We start from the raw sequence: 21,835 nt of genomic DNA on the forward strand, positions 1-21,835 counted from the left end.
GCACACCAGGGTTGATATTTTGAACAGCAAAAGATTTTAAAATTTCTGATTTTTTTTACACATTTGTAAATGTATTACTGCATATTTTTCTTTTAACCACTATGCCAGACATAAACATTGTGTTTATAACTCGATGTCTACTGACACATGTTATGCAAGGATGTTGTTCGTTGGGCAGGTGAACTGACAATCTCCCATGATATTCTTACCATTATTTTACTTTATCTTACAAATCTTATATTATGCAATTGAAATCAGTTAAAAATGTTACAACTACTGGTTAGAAATAGATGTCAATGGGAATACAATAAATGAAACTCTATGTAAAAGTCTAAGCGTTCAGATGGATAATAAACTGAGTTGAACCAGCATAAAGGGTAAGTTCTCCAAAAAGCTCCTATCTGTCTGCTTGGTATTTGAAAATCCCTACCACTGTGTAATCTGCAGATTGTGTTTACATACTTTCATTCAGTACTGCACTATGGTGCAGTTACATAATTTCCTGGGACAGTGCAGGAAAGGTTAAAAAAGTATTTTTTCTAAGGGCACATGCAGTTAAAATATTTTGTAAAGTTTCTAGCCAAGCATTTTGCAGAATCCTCTTCATAGACTCTGGGATTTTTATACTGGTGCACCAATAAATTTACTTCCTAACATTATTTGTGGTTAATAATAAGTGCAAATTTAGACTACGCATACCTGGCTAGGGTTCAAAATGTATGTGTCAGCCATGAATGTTAGCAGTAATATTGACACAGTTCATAGTAGTTATGTTACTTTCTGAAATGACCATAGGTCTCACAGAGGTCTAGGTAAGCTTTTACATAATATCCACCACAATCAATTTATGCTACATGGTGCATGTGTCATGAAGAAATTACCATGAAAGACAGTTTTCCCTAACATGTATGAATCTGGCAGTGTAAGACGATAGATAATGTTTAAATAAACAGCAATCCTGTTACAAATATGTTAATGTAGGATATGATGTCCTTTGATTTTTCTGATACCCCGAGCTGCTCACTTGGTAGGTATAGGAACTTTACCTACATATTGCTGTAAACACTGATAAATGTTTAGTCACTGCCAAAGAGTTTCAGAGGACTGTCATCTGCAACAATAATTTCACACTAAATGTTTAATTTTTTTCTCTGTTGCTATTGCCATATTGTTGAAAAACACTAAAATTTAATTTATGCTGACTGGTCTAAGCTATATGACATATCATGTTTTTACATGTCACCTAGAAAGCAAGAGCAGCTTTCCATATTCATTATCGAATGAGTTATCAAGAATGAAATATGGATCACATCAACATTATATTCAGTTGATAAAAAGTTGGTTTCAGTATAAATTTTGTAGTCTGATCAGCCTGAAGTAATTACATGCAGAACTGTGAGTAGTATAAAATGTCTATTTTCCCTAGCTTACTATTACTCTGTGAAGAAATGAGATCTATCTGTTTGTTGAGAACGGAGAAGGTCACTCTTCCAGGTGAAGCACCATACATTAGTATTTGTGATTATGGGGCAACTATTCACAAGTCTGAGCTGCAAGAGATGGCTGTCATGTATGTGTGAGGTGTGCTTGCTTGTGTGAATGAATGTGTGTGTGATTTCTTATTAAAAAAGGCTTTGGCCAAAATCTAAATGTGTAATAATATTTTCATTGTGCCTGTCTCCAGCTCAACATGTCATCTTTATGGTGAGTAGCAATCTATCCTTTTCTTATACTGCTGATATTTCAACCTGGTGTTTCCATTGTTTTATACATGAGTGATTTCAGTTCAATAACCTATTCTTCATTATGAATTATGGGAATATTCTGCATCTAAGAAAAAATAAGGATTTTTTAAACCAGTATGCTTAGAATACTATTAGAAATTCCTATGCGTCTTATGTGTGATTAACACATATGTATTCCCGAAGAAAAAAATTAATGTTTAAATTGATATGATTCCTAAAGTAGCAAGATTATGAAACTGTGAGACTCCAACGTGTTCAGAACCCATACCATCTGTAACTTCCAACTAAAGGACAGATCTTTTACACAGATGCAAAACGTTCTACATAAATGGATAATGTCCATATAGAACACCCAACATTCCTACATTATCCTTTGTCTGAACTTCAACAATATTATGTAATCTGCCTAGCTCCTTCTGCTTTCACACCACTGACTCTGTCACACTGTTCTTCTTTTTTCTTCCTATTACTATTCCAGTCCTCCCTAACATTGGTTCTATAGACTGATATTTTTCTGAATACCTCTAAATTTTATGTGTGTAACTCACTTTTTACATTAGTATTTATTTAATTTGATATTTATTTAAATATTATGTTTTTATTTTGTTCCAGTATCCAAAGCAATATATCAGCAACCTCAAAATTATGTTTATCTTCCTGATAGCCTTTTTGTTTGAGGAAACGATGTCTTACCGCTCAGCAAGTGGAAATCTCCATTTTTTTGTGTGCCTTACTGTCACTCAGTACTATTTTTAAAGGCAAATTGTGTCTGTCTCTACATAATTGCACATCATCATGAGAAACATTCATTGTCTTGCTAGTTAGTGATGATTACATGAAGTAGTAGTGGAAGGCTAACTATGTTATGTACTTAATTATGGAGACAGGAAATGGCGTATCCCATTTCAATGAAATACTACTGATAAAATTCAGCATATACAGGAGATTAAAAATGAGTATGGCTCTGGCAAGGCTGCATTGGCAAAGCATATACATGAAATTCAGAGATGAATACTGTAACTCCCAATAGCATGTCTGGTCCAAGTTAAAGTCTTTCAGAAGATTTATAACATAGAATGTTAAATTTTGGATGTTCTTTCTGTGGAAAGTTGTTAAGGAAACTTTTGAACATCGGTGTGTTATGGAATTTGGTTTTACTTTGTTGTTTTTGTACCTGTAAGGGAAAATCCACATGAGCAAGATAAGAAGCAGTAGGACACACATAGGTCTCATCATGCTTCCTCTACATATAGAACACAGGAGGAAGAGAATGGTGGTCGTGTTAAGCAGTACCTGACAGCCACTAACCAGTGGCATGAAGAGTGCAGATGTCAATCAATATCCAGGGCACCTGAGATGAGGGTATTTGCTCTCATGTCTGATGCAATGATTTAGTATTAAACTGTTCTTTTTATTAAGCAGGAGATATAAAACATAATTTCTGATACCAAACATCCAGAGTGTATTTTAAATACAAAAAGTTATTCAAGCAGTAGAGAAACATTTCTCATGTACACCTTCTTCTGGTTTTTTAATACTTTCATCATATTTTGCTGAAATGTTTGATTATTCTTGAGTTGTGTTAGTAATAACATGTAACTCAACAAAATATTACTGTCTAAAATAAGTGTGTAACTGAATATTATTCATCACCTGAAGTATTGCTTTTGCTTCGCTCAGCCCAGTGACACGGTTCCACTGCACATTAGGATTTCTATGAATGATATCCTTTTCAAGTGTCTCTACAAGATGCTGTTCATACTGGGCAGCCTGGAACACTTTTGGTGGGGTTTCATGAGAATCACTATCTTGTGAAGGTGTTGCAGATGGTAATGAAGGCGGTCCCTCATTGCTCCGTCTTACAGGTCCTTGTGTTTTCACGCTCACTGCTGCTCCAGGATGTGACCGCTTTGTCAGGCATGGAGTGCGGTCCATTGAATGAGACATCCTGGATCGGCTACAATGAAAGAAGTCAAAAGTCTTAATGAAAAATTTACTTGGTGAAATTGTAATGACTTATTGTTAAATGTGTAATGAATTTAGATATTCACTAATATAATACTATGACAACTAGCTCGAAACTGAAGTTATGGTACGCATTTTTGTTTATAAGAATTAATTATGGAGCACATTTATGATTCAAACTTTCAGAAAATATTGATGGTACTTCTTTCCTATCTTTCCACATTTTCAGTCATTGAAAAATTTGTGGGAATCAAAATTCAGACACATCTTAACCACATTTTCATTAATGAATAGCTTTCTAAACCATCTTAGAAGAGGTGATATACTGTGTGAGGGTCAATTTAAACATAGGACAATGTAACAAACTCTTAGTCAATGAAGAACCATCAAACACAGTGAAAACATGAAAGTATGTGACAGTATGGCTTCATGAACTGCCAGTAATGGAGGAGATGCATTGCAGCTTGAGAATCACTAAGTAAGAAATGGTGCTGTCCCTTAACTAAAAGTGGCTCATGTCAAAAGTGTGGCTGTGGTGGTATGCTCCTTCAGAACTACTTTTAATAAAAAAAAAAAAAAAAAATCCAAACTTAGCGACATTAAAACTATATTATAAACTGTACCATACAGATATGAGTTACTGAATATTAATGACAGGATATAACCCTCTATGGTTGTGCTTAACAAGTTTGTAAGCTTCCAATACATTGTAAAATAGTGCTGTGACAATTTGTTGAATCACTTGAGCAATTGCATCTTGGGAATGTGGAAACATTTGTTTCAGCTCTTCATACTTATTATGAATGATCTTACAAAGGGTAAGCTGTGAACTTTTAAGAAATTCTACAAAAAGTGGATAATTTTGAGAAATATCTGGATAAAAAATTACTATGGTAGATATTATTCCAAAACATTGTGATTATTTTCTTTAAGAATTACAAATTTGTTAACTTAGGCATTCACAAGAAAAGTTGTTTTTATATAAAATCAGCCCTACAGAATTTTATGCAGAGAAGAGTAGTGTATTTGCTTGTGTGGCACACAGAGCAGATGGAGAGGGTGGCAACAGTTACTTGAGTGGCTCCTTTAATTATACTGCAGCTGTTTTGTGCTAACAAATATGTGAGCTACAAGAAACATTTCTGAAAATGGTAAGGTTTTGGCTTTTATCTCCACATTTGCTCTGCAGCATTATTTAAAATTGTTTCTGCGATACTAATTTTCTGTATACCTTTTATGTAGCTCTCAGAGATGAGTTGTCCATCAAGACAATGTTAGACAATAAGGAACTGTTTTCTGGACTTCCACAAAAGATAATGGTTATACAGGTCACAAGTATCTCATTATTGTGTATTTCCATGTGTCAGAAGAGTGTATATACACTGCCTGACAAAAATAGTGAAGCACCCAGTTGGGGAGGAGGGAACAAAACGAAACTTCATGGGTTGAGAGGGTATGTGATATTATTTCAGTGATTACAAGATTGGGGCAAATTTACAAAGAAGTTGACAGTAAAGTGGACCCACCTATCAGTATGACATTGCACTCTCTTTTGCCTGGCTTTATTTACTGATACAATTGTCAAGGGTGTCATAAAGCCATTGTACCCTCTCCAATGGCAAGTCATTCCTTGGTATCCTGGATACTGGCACTTTGACAGAGTTGATGTCTCAGCTGGTCCTCAGCATTTTCTATCAACAACAAATCTTGATGTTGCTAGAACAGGAATACCTCAACATCACACAGAGACTTCACAGAGGCACTTTCCATGCGTGGATGAGAATTGTTCCGTTGAAAAGTAGCACCACAATACTGTAGTATGAGTGGTAGTATGCGAGAATGCAGGATGTCTGTTATGTACCATTTTGCCATCACAGTTCTGTAACCAGTACCAGCTACGATGTAAAGTCATACCCGATGGCTCTACACACCATGATGCCAAGACTAATACCACTATGCCTCTTCAAAACATTGGAAGAATGGGACATCTTCCCACGTCACTACCATGCTTGTCGACGATGATCATCTAGCCTAGCGTATAATCATGATTCATTGCAGAATACAATGTGACATCTTTCATCAGCAGTCTAGGTTCCATGTTCATGGCACGTCTCCGAACACTGCTGTTTGTGTTGTGGCGTTAATGGGAGCCTACATATGGGAAAGTAGTTCCCTAGTCTGGCTGCTGCTAATCACTACTGAATGATGCAGGATGATAAAGAACACTGCAGGGAATCCATTACTTGTTCTTGTATGGCAGGCACAGATGTGGAGGGGTTACAGTGTGCTTCATGCACTAATGAACTACGGTGGCAGTTCTACCTGTCACAGAGAATTGCAACTATAATCTTTTACACAAACACTGGTGTTTTATATGTTTGACAGCCGACCATGTCTTCTGGGTGCTTCACTGTTTTGTCAGACAGTATATATAACTACTAAGAAGCCAACATTTAATTCATCTGTAAAATCATTTCTGTAAAAAATAAATAACACTGTATAATATACTATAAAAAACTTGACCAATATGTCTTTTTATCAAATATCAAAATATCTTATATCATACCCTTGTATATTACAAATAGAGCACATACAATATTTTGATTTTATTGATCAATAATTCTGTCCACAAAGAGTTCAGCTCATGGGGAAAGATATCAGCTATCCTCATAAAAGAGCACTATTGTCACTTTGGAATTCTGTAGATGACATAGAACTAGTAGCAGGCACTCATGTGACCATCCACCATTGACAAATCATTTCAGGCAAGTGATGTCAGTTGTACGAATCACTGCAGTAAGCTAGGTTGAGAAGGAGATGTGACAGAATGGAAAAGGAGATATTGTATTTGGATGTGCATACAACCACACTGTGACTGATGTTGCCCAGTTTGTTAGTGTATCAATGTGGAATGTCGAATGTGTTTACAGGGAATAGTGTACTATTCACAGCCAAGTAACAGCATTTTAACTATGGTCATGATAAGGTCTTAACTAACAGGGATGTCAATGATGATCAGTTTCAAACTTGCCAGGAAATGGCATCAGTGAATGCAGTTTCATCTCAATAAGTTGTGAAGGGAGTGCAATGGACATTTAGCGTAGGGTGGTACCTCACAAAAGGCCATTACTCACAAATGCACATAAATCTACTTAATGAGCCAAACAACACAGAGGAATGGAGGCACATAGTGTGGCCTGATGAGTCACAGTTTTTCCCCTTTTCAAATGATACAAGGTGCTGAGTGCATTGGTGGCTCAATGAGGCATTTAAACTATAATGCACTGAGGGTGTAGGTCAGGATGGAGGTGGTCCTGTGATCTTCGAGGGATGTTTTTTTGTACCATGGCTTGAGCCCATTCATTCAGGCTACGGATGTATATTTCAGCATTCTTGCCAAACAGTTATCTTCCTTTCTTCTATATATTCATGGTGATATGTCATGGACACTACCATCTTTCATGATGGCAGCAGCTATGTTCACAGGTCTGCAAGCATATGTTCCTGGTTTGATGAACATTCAGGGACCCTATCAAACCTCAGCTTATAACAGACCAGAAAAGTTCTAACAAAAACTACCATATCACACAAGTATACCACACTGATTGAAAGAAACCGGAAAATTAATAGGTACATCTTTCTACCAAATTCTGTGACAAGGATCATTTTTCCACACAAGTGACAATATGTCATTTGCCACCCCCCCCCCCCCCTCCCATTTTTCCACACAAGAAACATTTCATGCCCCCTTTCCCTTCTACTTCCCTTGCACGTACATTACCTGCCAAGCTGCAATTCCTTGGGCTCTTCATGAGACCTGTCAAAATAAACCTAAATCTACTGAACATGGAAATGGATTGGTTTTGCTACTAATTATGATACACTCTGTGTCAAATTTTTCACAAGAGGCACCTCTAGTGTGCCTCAGCCTGGTGCCCCAAGTGGCCCTTGGACCTTAAACAGGGCCCTCCTGTGGCAACGTAGAGATTATGACTCAGAAACATCCAGACGTGACAGAAATCTATGTAATGGGGAGAGTAAATGATTTTGAATAAACTTACAAAGTTTGTGGAAGTGACCTGGTATGATAAGATATCAGTAGTATGAAAAAGGCAACACCAAGTACTAGTACTGAACTAAGTGTTATTAGTGTTCTATGCCCCACAGAAAATTGGATATAGGTAGATGAGTTAGTTTCAATTTCTACATGAGGCTACATACTGTCAGATTATTTGTGTAAAAGCAGTTATGAGACTAAAAAAGAGTAGTAATGCAAAGCTATTATAAAATTCTTTATACACAGAGATATATGCAAATACAGTTGTTGCTTACATCTATAGCTATGCAAGAAATCAACACTTCTATGTGGGAAGTTCAACACTGATTTGTATTGGAACTAGCAGTAATGGAGTAAGGTGGAACTATTGACTTGTTCTTATACCATTCCTGATAGTAATATACACATAGGGGACAATTTCACAAAATAGTTAATTTTGTATTCAGGTTGTATTTTATCAGAATTAATTGTTCAAAATATTGTTGCAGAAGAAGCTGAGTAGTGCAGCCGCTGTAGTGTAGTGGTTATGATACTAGACTGTTGCATGGAGGGTCGTGAGTTCAAAACTCACCTGAACTGAAACATTGCTATTCTAGAAGTATCCACAAATGGCAAGAATCATTGTACCGGAATGTTCTGTAACAGTATATATACTGTATGTGTTCCGGCTGGAGGCAGTTCACTCCGCGCTCTTGTATGTGCAAGTGCTGAATAAACCTTCGTTAAGTAAAGTTAGTGTTCGTCATTCATCTCCTAACACCTTCCTCTGCGTGACATTACTCTGGTGGAGGCGCTGGGTATTGGAACTTGTGATACCACACATTGTCGACGACACAGTGGCTCCCATCAGGCCACGACAGAGCCGCCATTTACGTGGCGAGAAACCCGAGTTTGAGGCATATTCTATAGATCCCAATCTATCAGAGACAGAAGAAGAAGATGACGTCACGATAACAGCAACTGTGTGCCATCACATGAGACATCCTTCCGGGTTCTCTGGTGACGATGGTCAAGATCCAAACAAGTGGCTGAAGGTATACGAGCTTATAGTAAAATTTAACAAATGGGATGACACCGTGTGTTTGGCTAACATATTTTTCTACTTGGAGGGCACTGCCAAGCAATGGTATGAGAACAACGAGGAGAAGTTCACAAGCTGGGAAGTATTCCAGGCGGAACTGCGCGAGTATTTTGGCGACACACAACGACAGAAGTGCAAGGCTGAAGATAAATTAAAGTGCAGGGCACAGCGTCCAGGAGAAACTACAGCATCCTACATTCAAGACGTCTTGGAGCTGTGTAAAATAGTGGATCCTCAAATGAAGGAGGAAGATAAGGTTGCACATCTCATGAAGGGTGTCGCTGAGGACATGTATCAAGCCCTACTCCTGAAGGAGGTTTCGACAGCAGACGACTTCATAAAATGGTGCTAGTATATCGAGACAATGCATCAAAAAAGAATTACACGCAAGAAGTTTGAACGGATTCCAAGCGTCGTATCGATGTCTGTGATGGAGGAAGAAACTGATTTCACAAGTGTTCGTTGTCGGATAGTGAGAGAGGAAGTTCATAAGGCACTTGGATTGCACGTCGAGCAAAAAACCGAGACGGTTCAAGAGGTCATAAGCGAGGAAGTGGAACGGACATTGAACCCAATCTCTCGTCCTTCATTTCCCTTTAAAACAATAAAAAAGTCGAGACCCAGGCGAAGTTACGTTTCTACAATGCCGCATGAGGAACCTGTTTAGGTACCAAGGAAGACTGATGTCTGGAGGACCCAGGGTAACCAACCAGTATGTTTCCACTGCGGACGACCGGGACATGTGATGCGTTATTGTCGAGAAAGGATATTTGATGGAGCCCGCGCCAAAAGACAGCAGAACGATCTTAGCCGTCGCCAACTCCGGGACGACGAAGATGAACAAGAAGAGGTGGGCGCCAGACGACGTAGGTCACCATCGCCGCAAGCTAGCCGCTGGAGAGGACGCTCCCCAACACGTCGATCAAGGTCCACATCGCCGTTTAGAAGCTGCAGCCGATCACCTAGCCGCCGCCACCTGGAAAACTAAAGACTGCGACCTTCCTTGGAGGTGAGACTGTCGAAGAGAAAAATCCTCCGCCGTCGATCACTACGAAAATGATAGGAAACTACGTCGATGTCCTCATGGATGGCCAACCAGCCCAAGCTCTTGTGGACTCTGGAGCATCATAATCAGTCATTTCGGAGAAGTACCATCGCCAGTTGCAGAAAACCGTATTCGTCGACAGCAAAACATCTCTGCTGAAGGAGGCTAATGGGAAATATGTAAAACCTACAGGAAGATGTGTCATTCATGTGGGTATAAGTGGCCATACACAGCTGTTAGAATTCATCGTCTTCCAAGAGTGTAATCATGACGTCATTCTCAGATGATAGCTTCTCAAGCAATTATAGATTGTGGTCGCTCCAAGATTATGGTAGATGAGATGAGGTACTCTGGACAGGAAGATGCGCATCCGAGTGTGTGGAGACTATGTGTGCTGGATGAAGTGATCATTCCTACAGTCAGCACTAGAAAGGTAGCTGTCATGTGTCATGCCATGCATCAACCCATGGATCTTGAGTGGAATGTAAGAGAAGCAAACCACTGGAGAATAACTTGGTCATCCCAGCCCCTGGCATCTCGTTTAACAACGGATTCGGTGAATTGTGGATAGTTAAGTGTCGCCGAGAACCGCAGATCCTTCCAAGATGCATGAGCGTAGTAAATGCTGAGCTGTTAATTGGAGAACAGCTGAGCGTCATAGAAACTTCCCATGCCGGGTCTGTGGGCGAAATTAGCGCTACTTTCGCGCCACCACTACGAGACAAGATCTTCTAGCTCGACTATCACCAGACCTCACTAAGGAACAACAGAAGAAGCTAACTGCCATTCTTCAAGAGTTCTCTGAATGCTTCAATCCACAGGTGAAGAGCAAATTAGGCAAATCGTCAGTGAAGCACTGGATTAGCACTGGAGACCATCAACCAATAAGCCAGAGAGCATAATGTGTGTCAGCAACGGAACGTCGAATAATTTGCGACGAAGTAGAGAAAATGATGAAGAATGACATCATTCAGCCTTCGCAGAGCCTATGGTCGTGACCAGTGGTTCCTGTCAGGAAGACAGATAGCAGTTGGCGCTTTTGTGTTCATTACAGGAAGCTTAATAAGATAACTACAAAGGACCTTTACCCTCTTCCATGAATTGATGATACACCAGATTGTCTGAAAGGGGCTAAGTTTTTCTCAACCATGGACATGTACTCGGGATACTGGCAAATCGAAGTAGATGAGGCTGATCGTGAGAAAACTGCATTCATCACCCCTGAGGGCCTGTATGAATTTAAGGTAATACCGTTTGGTCTGTGTAATGCACCAGCAACTTTGGAACGAATGATGGATAATCTTCTAAGGCACCTGACGTGGACGATGTGTCTTTGTGAATTAGGTGACATTATAGTGTTCTCAGAGACATTTGATGAATTCATAAAAAGACTGAGGGCCGTTCTTAAGTGCCTCCAACAAGCCAGACCGTACCAACAAGCCGAACTGAAACTTAATGCAAGAGAGTGTCCCTTGGAGCAAACGAAATCTAAATGGTTGGACACCTTGTGTCAAACGAAGGTGTACGGCCAGACCCAGAAAAAGTGAGAGCTATGACGGAATTTCCTATCCCTAAAAGTATTAGAAATGTGAGAAGCTTCCTCAGATTGTGTTCTTATTACCGTCGTTTTATCAAAGACTTTTGTATCAAAGCCAGGCCACACCAAGACTTGTTAAAAGCCGATGCTAAATTTATCTGGGGTGGTGCTCAACAAGGTTCTTTCGATTTGCTGCAAAAAGCTCTGACGACTGACCCTGTACTCGATCTGTATGATGAGAGAGTGCCTACAAAACTACACACAGATGCCAGTGGGTATGGGATCCGTGCTGTTGTAGTGCAGATTTCGGATGGAAAAGAGAAGGTTATAGCCTATGCGTCTAGGACACTTAAAAAAGCCGAGAGAAACTACTCAACTACAGAAAGAGAATATCTTGCTGTGATTTGGGCCATGTGCAAATTTCGACAGTATCTCTACGGAAGGCCATTCACAATTGTTACAGACCATCATTCACTTTGTTGGTTGACAGATCTTAAGGATCCAACAGGACGACTCGCCAGGTGGGCACTACGACTTCAAGAATATGACATTACCATAATGTGCAAAAGTGGGATAAAACACCAATATGCCGACTGTCTCTCAAGAAACCCTGTGCAAGACCATCAAGACTTTGATGAAGATAATGACTGTCTCGCTGCACTCTAGGATCTCTCTGCTGAGCAGAAGAAGGACGCCAAGATATCTCAAATTATGCTTCCTTAAATCGGTCAGAGGATGTGAAAGGACAATTTAAGGTAGTTAAAGGATTACTTTGCAAGAAAAACTTTGATCCGTTTTTGAAAGAGGTGGTTACCAGTGATTCCTAAACACATGCGCTTAGATGTTCTACAGAAATTCCATGACACACTTGAGGCCGGACATTTAGGATTTATTAAGACATACGATAGGATCCGCAAGAGACTTTTCTGGCCGGGTTTATTTAGGAGTGTCCGTCACTATGTGTCGCACTGTAGCGAGTGCCAGAGGAGAAAGGCAGTTCCTCAGAAACCACCTGGCCGACTCATGCCAATTGCACCAGCCGAAACGCCTTTCCATCGTATTGGGCTTGACCTCCTCGGACGGACGGCAGGAGTGGCCGAGCGGTTCTAGGCGCTACAGTCTGGAGCCGCGCGACCGTTGCGGTCGCAGGTTCGAATCCTGCCTCGGGCATGGATGTGTGTGTTGTCCTTAGGTTAGTTAGGTTTAAGTAGTTCTAAGTTCTAGGGGACTGATGACCTCAGCAGTTAAGTCCCATTGTGCTCAGAGCCATTTGAACCTCCTCGGACGATTTCCAACGTCTGCTTGTGACAATAGATGGATTGTTGTTTGCACTGATTGTCTGACGCACTATGCCATTACAAAAGCCGTGAAAACAGCCGAAGCATTCAAGGTAGCCAAATTCACCGTAGAAGACATTGTATTGAAACACCGTGCCCCAAGGTCGTTAATTACGTATCGAGGGAAAGTTTTTCAATCGAATCTTGTGACAGAGATAAACTGTCGGTGCATTACTCATCACATGACGACTGCCTACCATCCGCAAACTAACGGGCTTACTGAACGCCTTAATAAGACCTTGGCCGACATGCTATCAATGTTCGTCAATGTTGAGCAGAGCAACTGGGATGAGGTGCTACTTTTCGTGACGTTTACCTACAACACCGCCAAACAAGACACCACAGGATTTACGCCATATTTCCTGGTGCATGGGCGTGAGGCGACTACGACGATCGACACTGTGTTTCCGTTACATCCTGATGACGTGGAAGACGTCTACATCGGCCAGATAATAAACAGAGCTGAGGAAGCTCGGCAGTCAGCTAGACTCCGTACGTTGCAGGCTCAAGAAAACGATCGCCGAAGGTATGACACAAGCCACCGCCCTGTTGTCTACCAGTCTGGTGACCTCGTCTGGATCTTCACTCCTGTTCGGAAGGTTGGTCACTCTGAGAAACTCCTCAGGCGCTACTTTGGCCCTTATAAGGTTGTAAGACTGTTGTCTGATGTTACGAAGTTGAAGACTTCGAACCTGACACAAGACGACGAAAGATCAGAGATACGGTCCACGCCCTTCGAATGAAGCCCTATAAGGCTCCTGCAACCCAGGGTACAGTCGAAGCTCCAGCGACAGGCAACAAGTGGAAAGGTAACAAAGATCGTAGCGGCAAGGGAAGTTATAAGAAGATCACCACCAGGGTGAACATCAGTCATCTGGAGTCAGAGTATGCAAGACCGATGACTCATTCCTGGACTAGGAGGATGTAACAGCGAGACGCTGTTCTCTTAAGGAGGGAGCAATCTCGCAGAAGAAGCCGAGTAGCGCAGTCGCTGTAGTGCAGTGGTTATGATACTAGATTGTTGCATGGAGGGTCGTGAGTTCAAAACTCACCTGAACTGAAACATTGCCATTCTAGAAGTATCCACAAATGGCAAGAATCATTATACTGGAATGTTCTGTAGCTGTATATATACCGTAAGTGTTCTGGCCAGAGGCACATCGCTCTGCGTTCTTGTATGTGCAAGTGCTGAATAAACTTTCGTTAAGTAAAGCTAGTGTTCGTCATTCATCTACTTATACCTTCCTTTAAGTGACAATATAGTTTCTAAATCACTAACAATGATACTTATATTAAATAACCTGGAAATAAAATTTCAAGAACTTGTAGAGATGGAACTTATAAAGTGAACTAATAACTGATTTTGACTGACAGATTATCATTCAGTTTAAAGCTTTCACCCTCCCCTTTTTAGAGAACATCTTTATTTCTTCTAAAATACCATATTTCCCCAAATATTTGTAATTAAAATTCTTATTTGATTTCTGATTTTTAATCAGTGGCTGTTTTCAAAATTCAGTTCCACAATTTTGTAGCTCTGATTTGTCTGAGTTCAAAAATGCCCCTCTCACTAGCAAAACTTGTTAATTTACTATTTATTCTATCTACAAAATTTGAAATTTTAGTCATTTTTTCCCAGGATTTGCAGATCCCGATGAGTATATGTATGGTATTTACAACATAATTCTTATAATATTGTCATTTTCCTTGACAAAAAACACATAGTTAATGACACTTCTTTGTCTGATCGTAATTTTGTGTCCACAAATTTTGCTAGTTTCCCTCTATAAAGTAAAATATAACAATAAATTTTGAATTTTATTAATACACACTTCTGTAACTCACTGTGCAGAACAGTGTTCCAGTTACTCCTTGTCTAACCACCAGACACTTACATGTAAATATCTTTGTGAACTTCTTTTAGCTGACCAGTCCAGGTTAACATCTTATGGTCATGCTCAATTAAAATATACTATTGGTCAACTAAATGATTCCATCCAAATGTACTCTTATGATGTGATTCACTCTGTAGTTAGTTATTATTTTACAAACATAATATAAACTGCTCATATGAACACCTACTGTGTGCAGTTTTTGTATGACAGGATATCAAATTTTCAAATCCCCCCATACGCGAACAAGCAGTTTGTCATCCTTTGCTAGCTTTTTAAATAATTTACTATGTGTGGCTTTGTCTGATGCATTTGTCAAACATTTAGAGTGTTTGATGTGTTTGAGAGAAGTTTTGATTTTTGGTGTTGATGTTTCATTGTGCAGATTTAGCAAAAAAGAGATTATTACAATACATCTCACTATCATGAGTTTTTGCAACTGTGGAAACTATGATCAAGGATAAAGACAAAACAGTACCGGCAATTACCAAAAGGGTAGACGTCTTGCCTCTTTCCCAGCCATATATGGTATTATGCTGGAAGAGTTAAAAAAAAAGCAATATTTTATGCACAACACACAAGAAGGAGTGCAATAAAATAAAAAAATATCAAAATTCACATCTTCTTCCAAACACAATGTATATGTTTCCACAGTGTGATATTTTAATAAACTGTTGTTAGGCAACAAACTAGATGAAAATAAATTTTTGCATACTTGTGTCTTCTTTTTCAGTGTGAGGGCCAAGTAAAAAAAAGAAAAAAAATTCCTTTAGCAGAGTTTCATAGCTATATGTCTCTCAGTTTTAACTATTTCCTGGACTAGCATCTCGTTTTCTTTTTCTTTTTTATACACAGCGTTAAAGCCAATGCAAGGAATGCTTTGTTTGCATTGGTTGCCATTCCCTCTAGAGTCAAAATACTTTGTAACATGCTATGCAACACACCTGCATCCATCATTGCCAAAGCAGTATGCACACATGCTGTTAGGTTGTATCCATCCATTGGTGGAATACTATAAACTTGTTCCTTTAGGTGTCCCCACAAATAAAAAGCTAGTGGAATAAGGTCCGGGGAACATGGAGGTCAGAATATTTGACCTCAGTGACAAATCTGTTTCCATGGAAACGCTTAATTTAAATAGTTACACACATTCATTCTGAACCGTGGCTGTGCACCATCACGTTGAGACCATAGCTTTCGCCGAACACTAAGTGGGATGAAACTTCCTGGCAGATTAAAACTGTGTGCCCGACCGAGACTCGAACTCGGGACCTTTGCCTTTCGCGGGCAAGTGCTTTACCATCTGAGCTACCGAAGCACGACTCACGCCCGGTACTCACAGCTTTACTTCTGCCAGTACCTCGTCTCCTACCTTCCAAACTTTACAGAAGCTCTCCTGCGAAACTTGCAGAACTAGCACTCCTGAAAGAAAGGATATTGTGGAGACATGGCTTAGCCACAGCCTGGGGGATGTTTCCAGAATGAGATTTTCACTCTGCAGCGGAGTGTGCGCTGATATGAAACTTCCTGGCAGATTAAAACTGTGTGCCCGACCGAGACTCGAACTCGGGACCTTTGCCTTTCGCGGGCAAGTGCTTTACCATCTGAGCTACCGAAGCACGACTCACGCCCGGTACTCACAGCTTTACTTCTGCCAGTACCTCGTCTCCTACCTTCCAAAGGAGAGCTTCTGTAAAGTTTGGAAGGTAGGAGACGAGGTACTGGCAGAAGTAAAGCTGTGAGTACCGGGCGTGAGTCGTGCTTCGGTAGCTCAGATGGTAAAGCACTTGCCCGCGAAAGGCAAAGGTCCCGAGTTCGAGTCTCGGTCGGGCACACAGTTTTAATCTGCCAGGAAGTTTCATATCAGCGCACACTCCGCTGCAGAGTGAAAATCTCATTCTGGAAACATCCCACAGGCTGTGGCTAAGCCATGTCTCCACAATATCCTTTCTTTCAGGAGTGCTAGTTCTGCAAGTTTCGCAGGAGAGCTTCTGTAAAGTTTGGAAGGTAGGAGACGAGGTACTGGCAGAAGTAAAGCTGTGAGTACCGGGCGTGAGTCGTGCTTCGGTAGCTCAGATGGTAAAGCACTTGCCCGCGAAAGGCAAAGGTCCCGAGTTCGAGTCTCGGTCGGGCACACAGTTTTAATCTGCCAGGAAGTTTCATATCAGCGCACACTCCGCTGCAGAGTGAAAATCTCATTCTGGAAACATCCCCCAGGCTGTGGCTAAGCCATGTCTCCACAATATCCTTTCTTTCAGGAGTGCTAGTTCTGCAAGTTTCGCAGGAGAGCTTCTGTAAAGTTTGGAAGGTAGGAGACGAGGTACTGGCAGAAGTAAAGCTGTGAGTACCGGGCGTGAGTCGTGCTTCGGTAGCTCAGATGGTAAAGCACTTGCCCGCGAAAGGCAAAGGTCCCGAGTTCGAGTCTCGGTCGGGCACACAGTTTTAATCTGCCAGGAAGTTTCATATCAGCGCACACTCCGCTGCAGAGTGAAAATCTCATTCTGGAAACATCCCCCAGGCTGTGGCTAAGCCATGTCTCCACAATATCCTTTCTTTCAGGAGTGCTAGTTCTGCAAGTTTCGCAGGAGAGCTTCTGTAAAGTTTGGAAGGTAGGAGACGAGGTACTGGCAGAAGTAAAGCTGTGAGTACCGGGCGTGAGTCGTGCTTCGGTAGCTCAGATGGTAAAGCACTTGCCCGCGAAAGGCAAAGGTCCCGAGTTCGAGTCTCGGTCGGGCACACAGTTTTAATCTGCCAGGAAGTTTCATATCAGCGCACACTCCGCTGCAGAGTGAAAATCTCATTCTGGAAACATCCCCCAGGCTGTGGCTAAGCCATGTCTCCACAATATCCTTTCTTTCAGGAGTGCTAGTTCTGCAAGTTTCGCAGGAGAGCTTCTGTAAAGTTTGGAAGGTAGGAGACGAGGTACTGGCAGAAGTAAAGCTGTGAGTACCGGGCGTGAGTCGTGCTTCGGTAGCTCAGATGGTAAAGCACTTGCCCGCGAAAGGCAAAGGTCCCGATTTCGAGTCTCGGTCGGGCACACAGTTTTAATCTGCCAGGAAGTTTCATATCAGCGCACACTCCGCTGCAGAGTGAAAATCTCATTCTGGAAACATCCCCCAGGCTGTGGCTAAGCCATGTCTCCACAATATCCTTTCTTTCAGGAGTGCTAGTTCTGCAAGTTTCGCAGGAGAGCTTCTGTAAAGTTTGGAAGGTAGGAGACGAGGTACTGGCAGAAGTAAAGCTGTGAGTACCGGGCGTGAGTCGTGCTTCGGTAGCTCAGATGGTAAAGCACTTGCCCGCGAAAGGCAAAGGTCCCGAGTTCGAGTCTCGGTCGGGCACACAGTTTTAATCTGCCAGGAAGTTTCATATCAGCGCACACTCCGCTGCAGAGTGAAAATCTCATTCTGGAAACATCCCCCAGGCTGTGGCTAAGCCATGTCTCCACAATATCCTTTCTTTCAGGAGTGCTAGTTCTGCAAGTTTCGCAGGAGAGCTTCTGTAAAGTTTGGAAGGTAGGAGACGAGGTACTGGCAGAAGTAAAGCTGTGAGTACCGGGCGTGAGTCGTGCTTCGGTAGCTCAAATGGTAAAGCACTTGCCCGCGAAAGGCAAAGGTCCCGAGTTCGAGTCTCGGTCGGGCACACAGTTTTAATCTGCCAGGAAGTTTCATATCAGCGCACACTCCGCTGCAGAGTGAAAATCTCATTCTGGAAACATCCCCCAGGCTGTGGCTAAGCCATGTCTCCACAATATCCTTTCTTTCAGGAGTGCTAGTTCTGCAAGTTTCGCAGGAGAGCTTCTGTAAAGTTTGGAAGGTAGGAGACGAGGTACTGGCAGAAGTAAAGCTGTGAGTACCGGGCGTGAGTCGTGCTTCGGTAGCTCAGATGGTAAAGCACTTGCCCGCGAAAGGCAAAGGTCCCGAGTTCGAGTCTCGGTCGGGCACACAGTTTTAATCTGCCAGGAAGTTTCATATCAGCGCACACTCCGCTGCAGAGTGAAAATCTCATTCTGGAAACATCCCCCAGGCTGTGGCTAAGCCATGTCTCCACAATATCCTTTCTTTCAGGAGTGCTAGTTCTGCAAGTTTCGCAGGAGAGCTTCTGTAAAGTTTGGAAGGTAGGAGACGAGGTACTGGCAGAAGTAAAGCTGTGAGTACCGGGCGTGAGTCGTGCTTCGGTAGCTCAGATGGTAAAGCACTTGCCCGCGAAAGGCAAAGGTCCCGAGTTCGAGTCTCGGTCGGGCACACAGTTTTAATCTGCCAGGAAGTTTCATATCAGCGCACACTCCGCTGCAGAGTGAAAATCTCATTCTGGAAACATCCCCCAGGCTGTGGCTAAGCCATGTCTCCACAATATCCTTTCTTTCAGGAGTGCTAGTTCTGCAAGTTTCGCAGGAGAGCTTCTGTAAAGTTTGGAAGGTAGGAGACGAGGTACTGGCAGAAGTAAAGCTGTGAGTACCGGGCGTGAGTCGTGCTTCGGTAGCTCAGATGGTAAAGCACTTGCCCGCGAAAGGCAAAGGTCCCGAGTTCGAGTCTCGGTCGGGCACACAGTTTTAATCTGCCAGGAAGTTTCATATCAGCGCACACTCCGCTGCAGAGTGAAAATCTCATTCTGGAAACATCCCCCAGGCTGTGGCTAAGCCATGTCTCCACAATATCCTTTCTTTCAGGAGTGCTAGTTCTGCAAGTTTCGCAGGAGAGCTTCTGTAAAGTTTGGAAGGTAGGAGACGAGGTACTGGCAGAAGTAAAGCTGTGAGTACCGGGCGTGAGTCGTGCTTCGGTAGCTCAGATGGTAAAGCACTTGCCCGCGAAAGGCAAAGGTCCCGATTTCGAGTCTCGGTCGGGCACACAGTTTTAATCTGCCAGGAAGTTTCATATCAGCGCACACTCCGCTGCAGAGTGAAAATCTCATTCTGGAAACATCCCCCAGGCTGTGGCTAAGCCATGTCTCCACAATATCCTTTCTTTCAGGAGTGCTAGTTCTGCAAGTTTCGCAGGAGAGCTTCTGTAAAGTTTGGAAGGTAGGAGACGAGGTACTGGCAGAAGTAAAGCTGTGAGTACCGGGCGTGAGTCGTGCTTCGGTAGCTCAGATGGTAAAGCACTTGCCCGCGAAAGGCAAAGGTCCCGAGTTCGAGTCTCGGTCGGGCACACAGTTTTAATCTGCCAGGAAGTTTCATATCAGCGCACACTCCGCTGCAGAGTGAAAATCTCATTCTGGAAACATCCCCCAGGCTGTGGCTAAGCCATGTCTCCACAATATCCTTTCTTTCAGGAGTGCTAGTTCTGCAAGTTTCGCAGGAGAGCTTCTGTAAAGTTTGGAAGGTAGGAGACGAGGTACTGGCAGAAGTAAAGCTGTGAGTACCGGGCGTGAGTCGTGCTTCGGTAGCTCAGATGGTAAAGCACTTGCCCGCGAAAGGCAAAGGTCCCGAGTTCGAGTCTCGGTCGGGCACACAGTTTTAATCTGCCAGGAAGTTTCATATCAGCGCACACTCCGCTGCAGAGTGAAAATCTCATTCTGGAAACATCCCCCAGGCTGTGGCTAAGCCATGTCTCCACAATATCCTTTCTTTCAGGAGTGCTAGTTCTGCAAGTTTCGCAGGAGAGCTTCTGTAAAGTTTGGAAGGTAGGAGACGAGGTACTGGCAGAAGTAAAGCTGTGAGTACCGGGCGTGAGTCGTGCTTCGGTAGCTCAGATGGTAAAGCACTTGCCCGCGAAAGGCAAAGGTCCCGAGTTCGAGTCTCGGTCGGGCACACAGTTTTAATCTGCCAGGAAGTTTCATATCAGCGCACACTCCGCTGCAGAGTGAAAATCTCATTCTGGAAACATCCCCCAGGCTGTGGCTAAGCCATGTCTCCACAATATCCTTTCTTTCAGGAGTGCTAGTTCTGCAAGTTTCGCAGGAGAGCTTCTGTAAAGTTTGGAAGGTAGGAGACGAGGTACTGGCAGAAGTAAAGCTGTGAGTACCGGGCGTGAGTCGTGCTTCGGTAGCTCAGATGGTAAAGCACTTGCCCGCGAAAGGCAAAGGTCCCGAGTTCGAGTCTCGGTCGGGCACACAGTTTTAATCTGCCAGGAAGTTTCATATTAGCGCACACTCCGCTGCAGAGTGAAAATCTCATTCTGGAAACATCCCCCAGGCTGTGGCTAAGCCATGTCTCCACAATATCCTTTCTTTCAGGAGTGCTAGTTCTGCAAGTTTCGCAGGAGAGCTTCTGTAAAGTTTGGAAGGTAGGAGACGAGGTACTGGCAGAAGTAAAGCTGTGAGTACCGGGCGTGAGTCGTGCTTCGGTAGCTCAGATGGTAAAGCACTTGCCCGCGAAAGGCAAAGGTCCCGAGTTCGAGTCTCGGTCGGGCACACAGTTTTAATCTGCCAGGAAGTTTCATATCAGCGCACACTCCGCTGCAGAGTGAAAATCTCATTCTACTAAGTGGGATGTTTTCCAATGAGCCAGGCAAAGTGCTGTAAAGAAACATACAATACAGGAGCACATTCAAATTTTCCAGCAATATGTAGGGGCCCAAAAGCACTCCTTCCATGATTCCAGGCCACAGATTTATGGCAAAGCGTGCCTACAAGTCATGCTTATGTGTGACATGTCGGTTGTGTTGTGACCAATAATGTCTGTTGTGGAGGTTAAAAATACCTTTGCGAGTGAAGCTAGATTTGTCTGTCCATATCACACTCTTCATAAAATGTTCATTATCTTCCACTTTTTGCAAAAGCCATTCACAAAACTGCATTCGTTGAATGAGGTCTTCTGGCCATTGGTGTTGAGTAAATGTGTAATGATACAGGTGCAATTCTTCACTAAGCAACACTTTAACAACCAATTTTTGAAATATCTGAACTGCCTTGCAATATCATGGGTATTTCACTGAGGTGAATGGTATCAAGAATTGCATCCTGTGTTTGTGGAGCATGTCTAGTCCTTGAATGACACCTGTCCATTACTTGTGGACAAAGACTACTGCTTCCCTGATGACATTGCTCCAGGAGACAAAAACATTCTTATCAGGATGTCACCTTTGAGGGTACTGTGCAGTATATGTACGAGCAGCAATAGCAGCTTGGTTATCGAATTCACCCAGTATCAAAAGCATAGTGATGTATTCATTGTTTGTCTACTCCATCTGGAAGTCACCCTACATGAACTGGACAGGACTAGTTATGATTGTGCACAGC

At 42.4% G+C, this 21,835-nt stretch overlaps 1 protein-coding gene across 1 annotated transcript in view; it reads right to left on the reverse strand.

The window, feature by feature from the left end:
• The window catches only part of LOC124721954 (katanin p60 ATPase-containing subunit A-like 1), a 210,563-nt gene that overhangs the window by 51,728 nt on the left and 137,000 nt on the right, over nucleotides 1-21,835 (reverse strand). Inside the window, exon 5 of the mRNA XM_047247120.1 lies at nucleotides 3,399-3,702. Within this exon, the coding sequence (XP_047103076.1) occupies nucleotides 3,399-3,702 (304 nt within the window). The remainder of the gene's footprint in view (nucleotides 1-3,398; nucleotides 3,703-21,835) is intronic.

This window comes from Schistocerca piceifrons, chromosome X (genome assembly GCF_021461385.2).
Source record: "Schistocerca piceifrons isolate TAMUIC-IGC-003096 chromosome X, iqSchPice1.1, whole genome shotgun sequence".
Taxonomy (NCBI): Eukaryota; Metazoa; Arthropoda; class Insecta; order Orthoptera; family Acrididae; genus Schistocerca; species Schistocerca piceifrons.